At 35.7% G+C, this 20,978-nt stretch overlaps 1 protein-coding gene across 1 annotated transcript in view; it reads right to left on the bottom strand.

Moving 5' to 3' along the window:
* TMC1 (transmembrane channel like 1) overlaps positions 1–20,978 on the bottom strand; it is a 157,502-nt gene that overhangs the window by 92,319 nt on the left and 44,205 nt on the right. The window contains exon 3 of the mRNA XM_033122084.1: positions 2,251–2,298. Within this exon, the coding sequence (XP_032977975.1) occupies positions 2,251–2,298 (48 nt within the window). The remainder of the gene's footprint in view (positions 1–2,250; positions 2,299–20,978) is intronic.

The following is a 20,978-nucleotide window of genomic DNA, read 5'->3' as shown; positions in this document are numbered from 1 at the left end:
TGGAAAACTATAAATTGTCTGAAGCATACCCTTCTGTGTTTTCTCTTTCTGATTCTTGAGAGCTATTTTGTAACTTTGTAAATTATAGATAACTGGATAGCAATGCAAAATAATTCTTGTCTGTAGACACACAAATAAACTGTCCAGTGGAGAAATAATCCTCCCCACAAAGAAAAACCCACAAAACAGTTATGTCTCCATTTGCACATCATTTTAATATTCCTGATGCATAAACTGTCCTTTTGGATTTGCCTTTGAACTGGTTTTAATGCCTTACCAAATTCTTCATTCACTAGTGAAATATGTTCATTTTCATATATGTGTTGTTATGATTTCATCTGTTTTTTGAAAATTATTTTTAAACATTACTTATCAAAATTTTTTTTATTGATATTTCAAATCATTACCTGTATTACTAAAGTTTTGCTAGCAGAGAAAAACAGGAGGATAACTTTTCTAACTGGGTTTTGAAAACTATATTCTGTCACCAAAACCAAGAATGAATTTCCATTATGTTAAATATTGTGGCCAATGTCATGTGTTATTTGAACTCCATTTTGGCATTCTGAAAATTTACCAGCCTTTATTAGTTATATTAGACACTAATTATCGAAAGGACAAAGGTTGACAGGGATTGAGAAGTGATTCACCGACAAATAACTAAAGAACTCAAGCAGCCTCTTAGTACTCTGCATTTTAGTATATTTTGTATTAAGAGTAAACTAGTAAACTTGCAGAGTTTTACCATGGATAAAAAAGTGTACCATTATATTTATCTTCTATCACTTAGGAATAAAAAGGGTGTTTAGTGCTTTAACTAGTTACCAAATACTCAAATTCTAAAAAAAATAAATGTTTTGCAGTTACCTCCTAAATGCAGATTTGTATACAATGTTACCTTTTAGAATGGGCTCGATTCCACTGTGAAGGATAGCAAAATACGCCAGCTCAAAATGTAACAGTTGGAGTTCAGAATATACCACCCCAAAATATGCCACTTGATATATTGATTACTTTGAGCAGTAGACACTTGAAAAAAAGGAAACGCAGGAAGAGACTTTCTTTGAACTCCCCTTATCTTCCTAAAGACAGATCCTCAAACAGGAATGAAATTGTCATAAATCCCCTCCCCAGGACTTTCACCCCAAGGGAAGGTTGACTCTTATCACAGGAGAGAAGACTACAAGTAGACACCACATCCAGACAGACTCTGTCACAACTATCATACCTCCCCTCTGTTCTTCTCAGGGCCCATTCATCTTTCCTAAAAACCATTTATTCTCTTTTAAGAGGCCTACACGCACACACCCCTTTTCCCTATTAAGATACTATTTAAGTCTAAATTCAAAGCCACCTCAGAGGGTTACTTATTTTTCATGGCTCTCTCTCATGTATACATGAAGTATACATGTTAATAAACTGTTTGTTTTTTCTCTTGTTAAACTACCTTATATTACAGGGGTCTCAGCTAAGAACTCAGAGAGCTAGAGGGAAAAGTATTTTTCCTCCCCTATAATATTCAAATCATGGTATTCAGGATGTGTGAGATTCTGGTCTGTTTTCATACAGACTGCATCAAATTAATGAAAACAATTGGCATCGTGAACATTTACTGGTGGGCATACTGTGCTCTGGTTATTAAATTGATAGTGCTGATATATCATCTACTTGAACTCTTCTTGAGACGCTTTTAGTTTTGGTAAATTCATAGTTTTTGTTCACTTAATTTTTCTCATGCTCCAGCCCACGACTGATCTGCATGCCTGGAAAGGAGTTTGGGGTTGCAATCCAGGCTCTTTGAGCTGAACCTATACAAAGTAAAGTAAAAACAATAGAGCAATTTGGACAAAATAGCAATGAATTCACTACAAAAGAATTTGCTTCTTCATTTTAATTAAACCACCTGATCGGTTCAGTCAAAATGGCCAATCTGTTCCACTGTAATAGATTCAACCTTACAGAAAAGCTTTAAGGACAAAGACTGAAACAGGGAAAGTAGCAGAGAAATACAAAAACATGTTTTTCTAGACCACCATCTACTTGATCATGAGTAACTTATAAATCGGGTGGAAGGTGTGTGTGCCAATCAAGTGGAAACTGGAGTGGAGAATCTGCTTGCTGAAGCCACCAGAAGTCATCCACAAGCCCCCGTGCTTACATGTGGTAGCATAGCCCTATAAGAGAATGAATTCCCTGAATTCACTGCTCTTCCATAGGAAACATATCCCAAGTAGGTCCATCTCCACTTACTTGAACTTTCCTCAGTATCATCTTCTTTTTCCTCCACTTGGATTTGCACTGTTGAAGAAAGAAAAAACATAGCAATCCTTTAAATGGTGGTATAATTATCAGTAACTGGTTTTTACTGTTATAATTTTCATCATAAAGTTCTTTTATGCACTTAATAAAAACATTTTTCAGTAAACTTGTCCAAATGAGCATGGTTTATTAAAGATACACAGCTACACCATTTTATGCAGTGCTATGCAAAGACTTCTCTGCTTCATTGCCTTCAAGGATTTGCAAAACATATCAATTATAAGCCTGTCAACTCAATTTAAAATAACTTCAAACAAAATAAATTCTGTATGGCAATAAGTAGACTTGGGGTTTGTTAGGTTATTTTATTCTATGATAAAATGAATTGTTAGCAAAGCTATATCCACATGTACAAACAATTTGGTTATTACAACTAAATTAACTTATTAAAATAGAGAATATTTCATTTTAACCAGCTATCCAGTGTCAAAGAGCCTTTCAAAAAAAAAAAAAAAAAAAAAAAAACTCTAAAGGGCTGATATTTCCCATTTCAATTATTTCTATGGTATTATATGGGTACAGCCTAAATTTTCTAATATATGATTTACCTTGACAAATGGAGACAAATGATATTATAGTTCTTTCTAAGACAAAGACCATTTCTTCTATCTCTCACTTCATACTCAGACAGGGTCCTGTTTTTAGTTTTGCTCCATTTTTATAAAGGCATGTAAAGGTTTTATAAAATTTTTAATGTAAAGTAATATGGGAAAATATATTAATTGGCAGAGATTTTTCCCTTGTCAACTATTGTCCATTCACCATGGGTTTCGTCAGCCAGAGACAAAGCACTGCAACTTGGCTGGCACAAATTAGAGCAGACTATTTCTTTAAAACCATAGTCTAGTGACTTGCTTATAAAATAGTAATTTATCATATTTTCATTGAAGGTGGGTGGGCATTAGTCAAAAAAAGCAAAGACGATAAACAATGTTGCTGTGAACTCAGCAATGAACCTCTGGTTTTCTTTCTGCTCGCGCACTGTCAAAGGTTATTATTCAAAACTTGACAGGCATATTGAAAAGGCAACAAATGCCAAGAGTTTAAATTCCATTCACAAAGAAAATTATTGTAAAAGCAGTTTTTTGCCTTTAAAAAGCATCTGCATAAAAATTTTTAGAATATGCAAAAATGTTATCACTCAATGTCAGTCACAGAATGTGAAAATAACTGTTCTTTTGTTCAGAGTGGACATACGCCTTCTGTCACTGGCTGTAACTGGATCTGCACAGGACAAAGATCTTTATGTCACCGCTGAGAGTTCACAGTAGTGAAGGCAGACACTTCTAAGAAGATATTCTGCATTCAACAATAGGTCATGGTCTTTTATTTGCAATTAATGCCACCACCAAGCTTCTTCAGTCAGAGAAGAATTCCCTAGGAAGTCATTTTAATGCTATAAGCTTAGCCCTGGAGCAGGGGCTGATCAGTGTGTACAATATAGAAACAGCTAAGAAGAAATAGCAAAGGCTGACATGCAGCGTCTTCTGCAACGTGCTTAGCCAAAGCAAAAATTCACACAAAATGTTATACTGATGTGTGACAATCAACCCATTAAACATGATTAAATCAGATTAATTAAATGAAATAGGAAAAAAAATACTAAATGAACAAAAACATAAGAAAATCTTTAGGCGGGATCAGATATTAAATAGAAGCAGGAGAATGAAATGTCCCAAGCCAAGGAAATGAGCAGCAAATCAATTTCCTCTGATAACCAGGGGAGAGAAAAAGCAGGGCTGGAGTCACAGATCATCTTTTCAGATACAGGAAGGACACTCATAAATAACCATTAAATAAAACCTAAAAATCCATAAGAGGAGAAATCCCGTAGCTGCATGTAAAGAACTAGAAAATATCTATGGCTTCTGAGTGATGTAATGGAAACCATTGCAGAAATAGCCCCTTCCTTCCTCTGAGCTGACTTTCCAACAGTGATTCTCATCAGTGCATGATCATATGCACATTCTCACTAGGTACCTTCTTTACTCAACAGCATTTCTTTGTCTGGCAGTTGAGTCAGCGGCCATGAACAGTCATTTTTACATTTATTGTGATCATTATCGGTTTGTTCTTAATTCAAACCATCAGCAAAGGCATCCCCGGCATCAAGAACTAAACAGCAGCACTATGACCAGGAGATTTAAGACTCCATCAAGAGCCTCAGACCAAACTTGGTTTTCATGGAATACTCTTTGGTCTGAAAAACAACTGTCAATGCTCGTCTGTACCTCCTGCAACTCAAAATGATGCTGAAGAACCCAGCTAAGAAACCCCTCCAAGACAAAACGCTTGTGCAAAGGAGTAACTCAGAACACTGAAATGGGAGCTACAGACCATGTTTCCCTTCTCAGACAATTTTTGGCATGGCCTATTGCCATCCCTTCTCTCAACCATCCCTAGAAGTTTATTCCAAATCATATGACCTCCTCATGCTTTGGCTGCTTCCCTAAACTTATTGATTATGTACTTTAAAAAGAATCTCTCTCCTGAGGAGTGATGGGAGAACAGAGAAAAGAGAAGAGGCGGAGGTCCTGTGAAAATGTTGGAGGAAGCAAGCAAACTACATGGAAGTATGCTTATTTAAGAGAGGAATACACAATAGGAGCAGATGAACTCCTAGGCAACCCAGATCCTCATTTCATGCACATAGATCCAGTAATTCAAAACAGTAAAAGGAAACAACAGCAAAATACCACATTTCAGAGGCAGTGATATCATTCAGAAAAGTGGATGTTGTTCCAGGCTTTCTTTTTGAATCTATAGCACTGAAAATACTTTACAGTTTTTCAGGATCAGAGTAGCCAAGTGACCGGAAGAGTTCAATGGTACTGCCTGTTCCTCTGACCCCCTTTTAGCTCTTGAAAGGATGTTGGTAGCACCAGGTTTTATTTTGGAAACTGAAAGTTCCTTTATTCTATTAGCATTTATTTATTTATTTATTTTCATTTCTTTGTTTTTATTTTATTTTATTTTTTTTTAATTTATTGGGGTGACAATTGTTAGTAAATTTATATTAGCATTTACTGTATAGTCACAAGAGAGTACAGAGTGAGACGTTCTGGGGTGGGAATTTGTAGACTGCAGAAGACAGTAGCACTGCCTTCAAGGAATCTTGCTATTTTATAACAGTGAGATCCACCATTAGTTATGAGTATCTTAACCAGCTTACTTGGGTTATAGCAGCAATGTATTAGTTATACTTATTAGGCTTTTTTGGGTGTTTCTTTTCGGGTTTCCTCTGTGTGTCAGTGGAAATGTCAACATCGGCCCCTTGCATAAAAATGGGGTATCTTTCACCTCAGATTAAACTGCCCTGAGAAGGATATTAATCTATGCTGTAACACGGATATGTCCAAATCTTAGCTAAAGAACCCGGGTCATCAGTATGGGGTGTGATGTGGGGTGTGAGAGAAAGAGAAGAATGAAGGACAATCCCAAGGTTTTTGGCTTGGACAACGAGAAGAATAGAATTTCAAGAAAAGGAGATGGGAAGGCCATAGGCAGAATAGCATAGGTGGGCAGAGCAGGTTGAAGATCAGGAGTTTAATTTGACATGTTGGGTTTGAGATGCCTATCAGACATCCAAACATAAGTTGAGTAGGCAGTTGGATATTTGAGTCTGGAATTCAAAAGAAAAGTCTGGGCTGCATATATAAATTTGGAAATTATTAATTATTGATGCCATTTAAAGCCGTAAGATCAGGTGAGATCACCAGGAAAATAAATGTAAACAAAACACAAGACACCAAAATTGAGAGGACAGGGAGAAGAAGAACTAACTAACCAAAGAGACGGAAAGTGAACAATCAGTGAAGTAGGAGGAAAATAAGGAATCGTGGAAGGCAAGCCATGTGCATCACAAAGATGCGTCTTTGGCTTGTAAGTCAAGTATAATGAGGACTGAAAATTGACCATTGGATTTTGCAATGTGGAGCTCAATGAAGACTTTGGCAAGCACAGATTTAGTGAAGTGGTATAAAAAAAAAGCCTGAATTTGGGTGGCTTTAAGAGAGAATGGGCAGTCAGCTAGTTATGCTAGCTAGAATATTCTTACATGCAGATGGGAAAGACCCAATGAGAATGAGAAATTGATGATGCATGTTATGAAATGAGCCCCCTATTAAGTTCCTCAAACAATACAGGTTATGGATTCTTTTATTTCATTAATGTTGCTTACAGTTTTGTAACAGGGTGAAGTGTTTCTTTCCCTGACTCCACCTTAATTCCAGCCTGCAGTTCTATAGATATGTTAATTGATGGAGGAGTTCTGCCTGAGATTTGAGTAACTTGGGGTCTGACCAACTGGGAACAAAGAGATTTGAAGATCCCACCCTCTTCCTTGGATCCCACCTCTTGCCCCACCCACTCTTCCCTCTCTTGACAGAAACAGAATCCTGAATTCTGGCCTCTCCTAAAATGGATTTGAGAAAACTAGAAATCTCCCTCCCATCTTCTTGTTATGGCACCATTCCTTTCTTTTTTTTTTTTTAAATTAAAGTTTATTGGGGTGACAATTGTTAGTAAAGTTACGTAGGTTTCAGGTGCACAATTCTGTATTACATCATCTATATATCACACAGTGTGTTCACCACCCAGAGTCAGTTCTCCTTCCATCACCATATATTTGATCCCCCTTACCCTCATCTCCCACCCCCTTACCCTCTGGTAACCACTAAACTATTGTCTGTGTCTATGAGTTTTCGCTTCTTTGTTTGTCTTGTTCCTTTGCTGTTTTCAGTTTTATATCCCATATATCAGTGAAACCATAACCGTCCAATTAAAAAATGGGCACCATTCCAATAAACGAAATCTTTCCTTATTCCAGACTCAGATCTATTGAATAATAAATATTTGATGTGGTGAGCACCTAGGCCTTGTGCCTGCAATAGTTCTGTGACAGGGATATGCATCCCTAATCGAGACTTTGTTAAGAGCCTGGACAACTCACTGGTATACCCCTTACTTATATATAGTGTCCACTATCTAGCAATTCAAAAGTATGGAACTAATGGAAGGAGAGGCGAGGAATAAAGAGAGAGAGTAAAAGGAGTGGGGAGGAGGAAGGAGCGGAAGGAAAGTATAGCAAAGAAAGGGGGTGAAATAGCAAAAAGAGGGTGAGAATTATAGTAAATGATAGGAATAAATATAAAGCGAAAAGTTGCATTTTTGCCTTTGCTACATATTATAAATAAAATATTTGTATATTTATGTATGTAAATAAGTATTATAAACAAAATAAATTCTAAATTCACATACTAAATAGTATTCCATAATTTAGAAAAAAAAGTCAAGTTAATAAAAAAAAAAAAAAAACTAGACCATCAGCAATTTCTCCTATCAATGCTTTTCTTTAACAAGATTTTAAAAGTTAAGAAGTGAGAAAATGTGAACAAAATAAAGGTAACTTTTTTCTTAAAATAGTGTATTCCAAAGTAAAATTTGCCTTCTTCTTTAAGGAAAGGGAATTATGAGCCCCTTAACAAAAACATGAAATCTCTCCCCTCAAGTGAAAAAAAAAAAGAGAGAGAGAAGACAGAGAAATTATAAAAAATAAGTTATGACTTTTTAAAAAAATTTCTTTTAAATGTAGCATCCTTATAAAAATACTGTGTGACTTTTATGTTCTGACAGTTCTAGATTTGATGTCACCCAGTAGCTGCTCAAATTGGTAATTTTTGATTACAGCAATGATAATGATGATGGTGATGCAGATTATGATATGGAGAAAATTATACAGATATGGATATATGTGGATTGATTCTTGATTTATAAGCTGTATATGCTATACGCAAAAATAGCACTTAGATATTCTGCTTTTCTAAAAACCAAACGTAACGTAAACCAATCCAAATTGCAAAAGGCCTGAGTAAAGTTAGTCACAAAGAAGACTTTTCCAATAGTGAACCACTTGGATGCTAGCTAGGTAGAGCCACCAAACCATACTGAGGTATCATCTCCGTAGAGAACACCTCAGCATTTTGATTCCATTCATTTATGATAACACTATTATTGGTGGATGTGAAGTAGAGACCAGGAGCCACTGTCTGTGAAACTGAATAAAAATGATGGGTTCTTCTTCCTCAAGAAAAATATCTATCCAAGACATTAAACCTGATTTAGTTCAACTCTGCAGCTCTCTTTATTTTTGCTATATGGAAGCTTAAAAAAAAAAAAAATAGTTTTCCTTTCACCTTCTACATTCTTCTAGGTGGGCTGGTAATCAAATTAACAGATTAACAGGAGAAAATCAAATTTTAATACATGCCCATGGGGAATTCACATAAGCATGAAAATTCTAAAGACAGTGAGGCGACATAGGTATTTATGACATTTTGGACAAAGCAGAAAAGGGGGTAACGTGGTCTCAGATTTCAGAAGTGAGAATGGGCGATTGACAGGTAGTTGAGGAAGAGCTGAACATACACGACAGGCAAATTCTTGTTAAGCAACTGAGAAACAATGGAACACAGTGGGTATCTAGCTAACAGGGCCCTGACTGACATCCTCCTATTTACCATATTTAATTCAAGTGAGGCTAACTGGAACATCCTAAGATTGCCTTCCTGAAGCAGGATTTTATGTCTGAATCTTTCTGAGTCTTTTGTTTGTTAATAAAGAGCTTAAAATCAACATCCCAAAAAGGCAGCTTCAGGGTGGCAAAATTTTGGTCCCTGTTAGCTGCTTTTAGGTAATACAAGAAGATGCTCATGACATTTGTTTATAACAACTCCAAGTCCTTGAAATAATGGAATTAAACATAATATTTTGGAGGCTATTGAGTAAAGAGAAGAATTATTTAGTTCTTATACCAATCAAACACCTTAATAAACCTACCAAGACATTTTTAAAATCCTCAAGAGTGGGAAACACAGAATGAGATCATTACCCTTAAATATCAACCAGGTATCTAGGGGAAAAGATTTAATTTGACAGACGTAGGCTGATAGTCTTTCTGCATGTGCCAGCATCTTCACCTTCCTAAAGACTATTGGAAAACAAACCATGGCGCACATACATTCAAAAACACCCCAATAGAAACATGTATAATAAATGCAAAAAAGCTGGTCATGTTTTCAAATATAATATCTTGGAGATACTAAACTGCTCTTTTAAATCACTGTGGTTATAAAACTACAAAAAGAATAATAATTTTGGTAAGATTCACCCACCCAAAAGAGGGGAGCAGGTAAGAAATACTGATACAGGAGAGTTAGCATGTCCCTAGGTAGACAGGGAGGCACCTGGTGGAATAAACAAAGACAGTCATATCCTAAAACTTTAGGTTTTGAAATCACTCCTTTGCTCCAGGACATAATGTAACAAGGCCTTGAGGTTAATCATAAAATTCATTTTGGCCTGACAAATGGAGCTGATCTGATAGATAAAGAGTGGGTTACTTTGCTAATTCCTTTAGGATGGGCAAGCAGAACAAACCTGGTAGACGAATTTCATTAGAAGGTGCCAGTTCCCTTCTTCAAACACGTTCCCTTCTTCAAACAGCTCCCCTTCCCCAAGCAGTCAAGGGATAGTATAAAAGTAAGAGCTTTTGTCTCAGTCTTGGGGCACCCCCCATTCGGGACCCCCTCCTGCTCGGGAGCTGCAACCTCTTCTCCTGCCTCTAATAAACTATCCTCTTTTTAAAACTCTTTGCCTCTCTTGGTCCATGTTTCCATTCTTCGGCTTCACAAGACAGGATCCGGGCCAACACTCAGAAACTGCTAGCAGATCCAACATCACCTACCTCAACACAACTGTTATAGTAGTTGTCATTCTCCAATGTTTTTCCTTCTAGATTAATTTATTTTTTGAGGCTCTGGGGCCCTTAAGAAGTAGAGAGTAAATAGCTGCTGATGCCTGCTGTATTAAAAACACAATATAAAATATTGTAGCTGCCAAACGGAACAGAATGAATTCTGTGGAGAAACACATCACTATGAGGTCCTGGAGAGAGAATGGCTAACCTTGAAAAGAACAGAGAGAAATGAAAAGAAGATCCACTCAAGATAAAAATTCCCCTTTTCTATCCTTTTATAATGAAAATAAATCTTTTTTTACATACATAAGAAGGTGGGGAAGGGGGTGCACATCGCTTTTTTTTTTTGCACTTTTTCCTTCTGTTTTTATTATACATGAAATTAAAATTAGACACAGGCTGAGTGAAGTGGGTAGCTGGTATGTTTCCAAATTCCACCACCGCTGAGTTGAAGAGCAACTATGAAATGCTGAAGCATCGTTCTTCAAATAGCGAATTATATACCGGAGTATTTGTGAGACTGCAATTAGATATTTCATGACACCATTGGTCTACAGAAAGAATAAAAACAGTTTTTATTTAATGTGGTTTGGAGGACTGGCTTTTTTTAACTATACATATTCAAGAAATAAATAGCTATTTACAAAGGCATTTAGAGCTCTCTGTGGTTACAGAAAAAGTAGTGGTGAGTCTTGCTTTTTCTTTGCATTTAGATTATTTTGGGGGAGGGGACATGATTATTTAACCCTGCTGTCATAATATATATTCAGAATGTGTGCGCTCACATTGCAATTACCACCATAAAGGGCAAGCACTGTAAATAAGTGTGCTGAAATGAAAATACGTTTGCTTGTGTGAGTTTTTGTGGATAGAATCTTTTACAGTAATAGGATACCAAAATAACAACCAGATGAAAATAATGTGTTATAAAACCTAGGCGGCTATGCTTTTATATTCTTGGATTGCTCAGAACAAAAAAGAATCTTTCTGTCCCCAAAGGCATTTCTGCAATATTCCAAGTCGTGAAGAATGGTTGTCAGGATTTATGGCTAAACAAACAAAATGTAACAAACAAAAACACACTAAAGAATTATGAAATGGACTGCAAGCCGACAATTGTTTCTAGTGCATAAAGAAAGAGGAAGCAAGGCGGGCTGAACTCTGTACATTCTTCACCCTTCCTTCTCAGCACCGCTTTTGTTCGCGTAGAATATGCTAATTACTTATCATTAGCATATATTAGCGAATGCTAATGAGTGCCTTCTGAAAAACAAAAGGCAGTGGGGGGAAGAGTGGAATCAGGAAGACGGCTGAGTGGTGAGAGAAGGGCTGCACTGGAAGACAGAGGCAGAGAAAAAGAATGAGAGTGGTTTAGGATTTGGATTTATAGTTTCCTGAAATTTGGAAGAACTGTTTCCTTGACAATATATATAGTAAGAACACCAAGAAGGATGAAATAATTTAGTTCGTGTTTTTGAAGAAAGAAGAAGCTACTCATTAAAATAAATCATTCTTTTTCTGCTCTTTAGCTCTTTGGGGAAAATTACATTTTGTAGGATTTGCTACTGAACTAGGGATATTAGTTAACATCGTCATTAATGAAAAGGCATCTGTATTCTAGGAGTCCTCGTTGGTTTGTAAGCATTGTGCCACCCCTCTACCCGTTCCAGTCTTTTCCCCACAGACTCAAACCATCTTCAATAAGACTAAACCTGTAATTTGTAAATTCACCCATATAACACAGTCTAGGTGGCCTATTTTAATAAAATTACAGACCATATACAAGTTAGCACTTCGACCATCTCTATTTCAAATTAACACCAGATGATTTGTTAATCAAAGTAATGCTTATTAGTAAATTTTGTGGAATTAATGTGATCAAGGTACGTGAATTGGCTGGATACATTATGTCTGCACCCTATCCTTGTTTTCACAGGATCAGAGAATAATCATCTCCTTTTGGAATGGTAGGGATGCTCGGCCCATGAGTCCCAAAGGGTCTTTTGTTTCGGCACTAAATGGGCGATTTTTTAATCTGACAAAACACTATGAAGTGGGCATTATTATTCCCATTGTCCAGATGACGAATCAGGGAACGAAAGAGGATGAGTGGGTAAACAGCCTCAGCTAGCACAGATATTAATTTATAGAGCTGAGGTTTGGCTTGAAGTCATCCCAAATCCATCACCAAGCCCTAGTTGGTGCTACATCCTTGAATTTGTCTGTTTCTCTCAGTCACCACGGTCCACATCACAGAAAAGCTACCACGCCCCTTTTCCAGGGGTACCAAATTAGCCTCTCTTGCCCCATCCAATCCATTCTCCGTGCTGCAGCCCATTGCACGCAGTCATAAATGTAATTTTACATTTACTAGTCATATTTTGTTTGTTTTTGTTTGTTTGGCAATATATAAACTACAAATTTTCTACAAATTTTCAAGGCTGTATCTTATTGCCTCTTTATAACAGCTAGTAGGATAAATCTCATTTCCATTTTTTTAATGACAACATAAAAAAATAAAATAAAAAACACAGTAAAACTTTTTAATATGTTCGAGGAAATGGTTTTCAAGAATCATCAAAATTGTCATTCATTGTAGAATATCAGAAGGATTTGAAGATTTTTTTCTAAAATATTATATATAACATTTTGTACAAATAACAAATACTCTGGTTTAAATAAATCCAAGTGGGCAATAGGGCTTAGAAGAAGATAGATGGGATGATGATGATGAGAGAGAGAGAGAGAGAGAGAGAGAGAGAGAGCGCCAAATATTCTGGAGTCAGGAAATAGAGGTCTAGAAAGAAAGAAAATCTTGAGGGTGTAGGAGAAAGCAGATAATTACATAATGAGATCTTCAACACAAGGGGGAAAAATGAGTCCATTTGTCCCAATTAAAAGATCATTTTAAATTTAAGATAAAAATGGGAGTCATGCATTGGCATAGGTATTCTTCTAAATAGCAGGGAAAAAATGAGAACCTTTTGGGTTGAAGGGAACCAAAATTTTGCCACCCTGCGGATGCCTTTTGGGATATTGAGTTTCAGCTGTTCATTGAAAAACAAGACCCAGAAAGAATCTTTGAGCCTCCCCCAGTCTCCTAAGAGATTCAGAGAAACCTGCTTTTTAGGAAGTGAGACTGGGCTTAATCACCTTAAGAATTTTCACCCTAGTATTGCTCAGGGAGACTCCAAGCCTGTTAGCTAAATACCCACTATGCCCCATTGTTTCCGAGTTGCCTAGCAAGAATTTCCCTACCACGTGTGTGTTCCGCTCTTTCTTAAGAACTTGTAACTTGCCCATTCTCATTTCTGAACTCTAACACCCCGTGCCCCCTCTTTTCTCCTTTGTCCAAAAATGTCTTACATACCCAGTGTTACCTGTCTTTGGAATTGTCATGCTTATGTGAATTCTCCATAAGCCTGTATTAACACTTTGATTTTCTTCTGTTGATTTGCTTCTGTTAATTTGATTATTAGCCCAGCTGGAAGAATTTAAAAGGTGAGAGGGAAAAAAAAATAAAATATATATATATATATATATATATATCCCACAGTGGGAGCTTGAAAATGGAAGAACATTGTTTGAAATATAGATTTTAGAGAAAAGAAAGGTAATAAACTAGGTAAATATAGAATTTTTTTTAGTGGGAGAGTTTAGTTGGGACAGTTACAAAAAAACATATTAATTTTTTTTTGTTCCAACACATAATATGTACCTAGTATAGACCCTAAGAAAAAATTATTAACAAGAAAAATAATATATACGTGTGATTCATTCCTGGGATCATTTTGGTCATGGTTGTTAAACATTTTACATAAATATTACAATCAGGGATTTCTAATTATCTCATTTTCTGTAGAATATCAAACTCAAAACCGGCCAAAGTACATATCTCACAAGGGTCAACAAATTCCTGGGTGAAACTGATACCTCTATGAAAAACAGAATATAGTCTATGAGAATAAAACTGAGAACATATACATAACATATATCACTTTTAAAAAAATTTAAAAATTACTAAGACCCTTGTTTGTGCACAATACTTTCCAACTAATCTCAATGCATTTTGTGCTCCTAACAATGTAGTAAGATAATTATTACTAGAACTATTTTACTGGTGAAAAATCTGGGGCTTAGAAAAATTAACTGACTTGATAAAGTCTCTACAGTAAGAAAGTAGCAGAACCAGAATTCAAACACAGGGACATGAGTATAAATTCCAAAACTCACAATCTTAAACAATATAATTTATTCTTCCTCTAAGATGGAGCATTGTCTTCAATGTAGAAATGGATTAAGCTAACTCAGGAGACACATCCAAGATTTATATGTGTCTGATGGGACTAACTATGGAGATCAATACGTTCTAGTTCAACTACTTCATTCTAGCAAAGAAACTCTGGATACACAGAGCTCAAATGACTTGTCAAAGATCATGCAACCAACAAGTGGCAAAACCAAGATTTACATCCTAATCTTCTATTTTCACATCTGTTTTCACACCATGCTACCTTAATTGCATTCATTGCAAAAGTTTACCCAAAAGATGCAAAAGTCTCTGCTATAAAATCAACAATGATGAATGTAAGCAATTCATTTTATAGTGAGTCTGAAATAGGACACATACCTAGATCGCAATCCAGGTTTCTGCCATCAACTTCTATCTCTACATGGGCAAAGGCTGGTAAAAATGAAATGCATGGATGCTACAAATTTGCCACACTTTATTCATTAGACCAAGCTCCATTCTTCTCAGCACCTCTCACAGATTTCGTTCAGAGCTTTAACATAGCAGGTGCTCAATGGATGCTTGTTCACTGATTTAAGCCAGATAGTATGCCAAAAACAAAGAGACAGGGTGGGTCAAAACTCTGTCTCTCTCTAGGGCAAATTATACTGTGAAAAGAGGCAATCCCACCATTTGCCATCAGTATTGGTTGTGGGCAAAGTGGAGAACAAGGATGGATAATTAATAATTGATTGTTTATATCTGAGCCATATTCTAAAGATAACCTCATCCAATATAATTCAGTAAATATTTATTGAACTTCCACTCTGTGTAAGGCTCAGTGCCCAGTATTAGAGAGGATGGATGGATTAATACAAGAATATAATGGTTAATCTCATATGTCAGCTCATCTGGGACACAGGTGCCCAGATATTTGGTTAAACATTATTCTGGGTGTGTGTGTGACACTGTAGCTGAAGGAGATTAACATTTGACTTGGTAGACGAAGTACAGCAGGTTGTCCTCCCCACGGTGGATAGGCCTCATCCAATGCCTGACAGTCTTCAAGCAGAGACATTGATCTGCTCCTCTCTTAGGACTTGGACGGGAACTACACCACTGGCTCTCCTGGGTTTCAGATCTTCAGACTGCAGCTTCTATGATCACACGAGCCAATTCCTTACAATAAATCTCTTGCTAGATTAGATAGATAGATAGATAGATAGATAGATAGATAGATAGATAGATAGTTAGATAGATAACCTATTGGTCTGTTTCTCTAGAGAATCCTGACTAACAGAGTCTCTGCCTTCAAGATTACTTTGATAGAATCAGACGGATACTAGAAACAATAACACAAGATATAATTTGGCAAGTTCCACCAGAGAAATACCAGCAAAAGATCTGTCATGAGAGAAAGATCACGTTCATCAGAGCATCTTAGGAATTTGCTTTTTGCTACATTTCTTCAAATATTTCTGGAAACAGGCAGAAAATTAATCAATATAAATAAATATTTCACTACCTGATGTCACTTGGGTTATTCGATTCCTTCAAGATCATGGCCATGAAGAACAAAATTTATTTCCATGAAATATGAATAAAAAGAACGACTTTTGTTCATCAGAGTCCCTAAGACTATCGCATTTATACCATCAAACTAGAAAAGACAGAACAGAGCTTTCAAGTTGGCTCAGTAGAAAGGAAGAGACCCAGGCAGTACTTTTCCAACTTTAATGTACAGTAGAATCACCTGGAATGTTTGTAAAAACAGATTCCTGGGCCTCAACCACAAAGATTCTGATTCAATAGGTCTGGGGTGGCTCCAATATTTGGCTTTTCTGAAAAGCTTCCCAGTGATGCTAATGCTGCTAGTTTTCAAACCACACTTTGGGAGCCACTCCTCTAAGGCTGCCTAAGGGAGTGGGGAAAGTTAAGCACCTGCCACCTTCTTTTAGGAACCATCACTCTCGTGACCTAGAAATTGTCTTTTTTGCACTATCATAATGCCAACATCACACTGTCTTGATTACTGTAGTTTTATAATGAATGTTGAGGGTAAGTTTATGATGTCCAACTTTATTCTTCCTTTTCAAAGATGTTTAGCCTTTTCTAAGTCCTTTGCATTTCCATATATGCATATATTATAGGATCACCTTGTCAATTTAGGCAAAAATTTTAAAAAGGCTACTGGGATAATAATCATTGGTATTGTGCTGAATCTATACATCAACTTGGGGAGAATATCTAACAATATTCAGTCCACAGATGAGTATTTCCATTCATTTAGGCCCTCTTTAATTTCTTTCAGAATGTTTCATAGTTTTCAGTGTTCAGGTCTTCCACCCCTTTGGTCAAATTTGTTTCTAAGTGCTGTGTAATTTATTTCTGATGTTGTAAATGAAATTTGCAAAAATTCAGATTCTAATTCCTGTGTTTATACATTGGCCTGTGGTTTTGTTTCTTGAAATGTCTTTATCTGATTTTGGTATCAGAGTAATGCTGGCTCAGAGAAAGCTGGGAAAGATTGTCTCCTCTTCAATTTTATAGAAAAGTTTGTACAGAATCAGAATTACTTCTTCCTTGAATATTTGCTAGAATTCTCCAGGGAAGCAAGCAATCAGAGCTTGATATGTTCTTCGTGGGCCAGTTTTTAACTATAAATTCAATTTTTAAAAAATATACGTAAGGCTCTTAAGGTTATCTATTTCTTCTTGAAAGCTTTAGTAAGTTGTCATCAAGTAATTCGTACAATTTATCTAAGTTGCCAAATTTTTGGCATGAGTTGTTCATAATACTGCCTTATTATCCTCTTAGTATCTGTAGACTTTGTAGTGATGCCACCTCTCTCTTTTCTGTCTTCTATTATTAGATGAATGTTTAATTAGGTGAAATGTTTCATTAAAATCGCTATTTTAATTGATAAATTCCTGTCAATCTGGCCAATTAGTGGTTTATCAATTTTATTGATCTCACAGAACAATTTTTGTTGTCATTTTCTCTATTGATTTTCTGTTTTTATTAATTTCAGCTCTGGCCTTATTACCTTTTCTTTCTCTTCTGATTTCTTATTTGGCCCATGAGTCATTTGGAAGTGTGATATTTTGTTTGCAAATATTTGGGGATTTTGCCAGATTTCTTTTTGATTTCTAATTTAATTCCATTATAGTAAGAGAATATACTTTGTATAATTTCAGTCCTTTTAAATTTATTGAAATGTATTTTATGTCCTAGAATATGGTGTTGCTTTAAAACGTTTTTGAAGAATATGTGTCTTCTGCTATTCTTAGGTGAAGTTATATAAATGTTGATTAATTCAGGATGGTTGGTAGTGTTATGGGGGTTTTCTATATGCATGCTGATTTTTGGGGGGGGGGTGGGGGAGTTTCTATCAATTATGGCAATAGTGTATTTCTCTATATTTCCTTGCAGGTCTATCAGTATTTACTTTACATATTTTGAAATTCTGTTATTAGGTGTATAAATGTTTAAATTTGTTATTTTCTTTTAATAAATTCACTCCTATGATGAAATGACATTCTTTATTTCTGGTAATATTCTTTGCTCTAAAATCAAACTTATGCATATTATAATTAATATGGCTACCCCAGCCTTTCTTTTTGTTGTTTAATATGGTATGTTTTTTTCCCATCTTTTTACCTTTAACCTCTCTGTATCTTGATACTGAAACTGGGTTTCTTACAGGAAACATGTAGTTGAATCTTGATCTTGTTATCCAATCTGACAATTTCTCATTTTTAATTGAGGTATTTAGACCATTTACTTTTTTTTTTTATTTTTTTATTTTTTATTATTTTTTTTAATTTATTTTTAATTTATTGGGGTGACAATTGTTAGTAAAATTACATAGATTTCAGTTGTGCAATTCTGTATCACATCATCCATAAATCACACTGTGTGATCACCATACATTTGATCCCCCTCACCCTCATCCCCCACCCCCCAACCCCCTTACGCTCTGGTAACCACCAAATTACGTTCCCCAGATTAATTAGACCATTTACATTTAATATGCACATCTATATGGTTGGGTTTAACTCTGTCCTCTTACTAGTTAATTTTCATTTGTCCCATCCCTTCTTTGCCTCAACTTTCCTCTTTTTCAGCCTTATTTTGGGTGAATTAACTTTTCCAATGATCCTATTTTATTGTCTTTTATTCTTTATTATCTGTAACTCTTTCTAGTACTATAGTAAGTGGTTGGTTTAAGGAGAAGTGGTATTTAGTTAGTCATACCTTCAGCGGATATTACAACATTTCATATAGCATAAAACCATACACCAGTATATTTTCACTTCTTCCCTTATAAACTTTGTGTTCCTGTTGTTATACTTGTTTTAAAGTTCACTAATCTTTTCTTATACAATGTCTAATCTGCGGTTAATCCCAAGAAGCGTATACTTCATATCAGACACCATAGTTTCTATTTGTAGAAGTTTAATTTTGTATTTTTAATTTCATTATATCCCTGCTTAATTTTTAAATTGGCCTCTTGAATATGTGTAATGCGGTTATAACAACTATCTACTAATTATATCATCGATGTCATTTATGGGGCAATTATGTTTAATTGATTTTTCTCCTAATTATGGGTATTTTCATATTCTTCGTATTCATGGTAACATTTGATTGCATAGTAGATACTACAAATTTTTTCTTATTGGGTTCTAGGTACTTTCATATTCCTGTAAATACTCTTTAGCTTTGTTCTAGTATGCATTTAAGGTATCTCAAATAGTTTTATCCTTTAGAATCTTACTTTTAAGATTTGTTAGCTGGAACCAGAACAACACTTAGTCTAGGGCTACTTTTTCCCTACTGCTGAGGCAAAACCCTTCTGAGTACTCTACCTGATTCCAAGAATTATAAAATTTTATACTCTTGCTGGTGGAAAGAGCAACTATCCTCAGACCTGTGTGAGCTCTAGGAATTCTTCCATCTAATCCCTTTGGAGGTTCTTTCCCTAGCCACAGGGATCTGTGGAACATTCTTTCCATCCACGCATGGATCGTTGCTCAGTTGAAGAGTCAGCAGGAACATTCTGCATATTTCCAGAACTTTCTCTCTCTGTGAGTCTTCCTTGTGAATTGTAGTTACTTTACTTTCCCCAGACCCTCAGCTCTATTTCTTCAACTCAAGAGCTCACTAGCTTCTGTTTACAACCCCCTCTCTACACTGTGGCCCAGAGACTCTCTCTAGACAGTCAGCTGGGACAATTGTGGGGTCAACTCATTTGTTTTCCATCTCTCAAAGGTCACTATCCTTGGATGTCTGAAGTATAATATCTTGAACACTGTTAATTCATCTATTTTGTCCAGTTATTTATTTGTTTTAGATAGGAGAGCAAATTCAGTATCTGTATCCCATCTTAACAACTGAGAAATCTATTCATGCTAATGTTCTAGAGGTCTCTAAGTTGAGTTCTCTTTTTTCAGTCACATGGGGAAAAAACATGAGTCAAGAGCCATAGCTGCCTCTCATCCCTTTCTTTGTTTTTTTTAACGCCTGATAACGTCCAGGTGATTCCACATGAAATTACCAATTGGGGGGAATGATAACTATGAATCCACGAAATAGAAATAATGTTTATAAACATTTTAATGACATTCAGAAATGTTTATGATATATATTTTGCAAAATTTTTATAAAATTCTGTGTGCTATAGGGTATGTCTGAAATAAATGCCTTAAGCAAATAAAGGGGTAGATTGAAATGAAATATGTCAAAATGTTAGCAGCCATATCTAGATGATGAGATTGTGAGAAGTTATTTTCTTCTATTTTAAACTCTTTCTGTATTTTCCAAATTATTATAGTAAGTGTATATTATCTTTAAAAAGATAAAGTTGTGTTCTGTATTTGTTTTTAAGAATTAAGATTTAGTGAGACAAAAAGTGAGGAGAAATTTTGAGGAAAAGCTACAGAAAGTCAGAGTTTACTGCTTAGCTATGTCTCCTAAGATCTCATGCACAGTCTTCTTTGCTTACCCTTGTAGTTATAAAACATAACCCAGTGTCTCTGTAAAGAAGGCTTGAATTATAAAACATCATGGGAAAGAAAAAAAAAAAAAACAGGAATAGAGCAGCCAGTATTTAGCAAAAAACATTTTATTCCCACAGTGTTAGGAAGAAAGAAGCCAACTCATAAAATGTTAACAGTGCTTTCTTTAGTCGTGGCTAAAATGTTCCAGCCTGTAATGGAGCTCAGGAAAATGCTTCTGGAACATTATGGAAGTTTAAATAAAAGTGATGGGAGTGGGTATGAGTCAATGAACTCTACTTTCTCTTTGTTGAAAAATTAAGATCCCTCAGTTGAGTATTTTATTCTTATGTCAAGCTCCTGCCATGACCTTCACTTTACAAAGAGAATAGTAGTAAAAGAAAGTCCAGATAATTTATCCATTAATTCATTCAATCAATAAGAATACACTTAGTGTCTATGGAGACCAATAAAGCACTAAGAAGGACTGCATAGCTTAGTTGAAGGAGCACTGTCTTGTTCTTAGAATCAGACAGACCTAAGTTCAAAATCTAGCTCTGCCACTTCAAAAAGTGTGACTATAGGCAACTGTTTATCCTCAATGGGAGCATCAGCTCCCATTTCAACAAATCATGAAAACAAATAACCTCATAGGACTATTGTGATCATTAAA

Source organism: Rhinolophus ferrumequinum, chromosome 12, assembly GCF_004115265.2.
Source record: "Rhinolophus ferrumequinum isolate MPI-CBG mRhiFer1 chromosome 12, mRhiFer1_v1.p, whole genome shotgun sequence".
In the NCBI taxonomy this organism is placed as follows: domain Eukaryota; kingdom Metazoa; phylum Chordata; class Mammalia; order Chiroptera; family Rhinolophidae; genus Rhinolophus; species Rhinolophus ferrumequinum.
The sequence above is the reverse complement of the archived record's forward strand: the minus strand, read 5'-3'. Positions and strand labels throughout refer to the sequence as shown.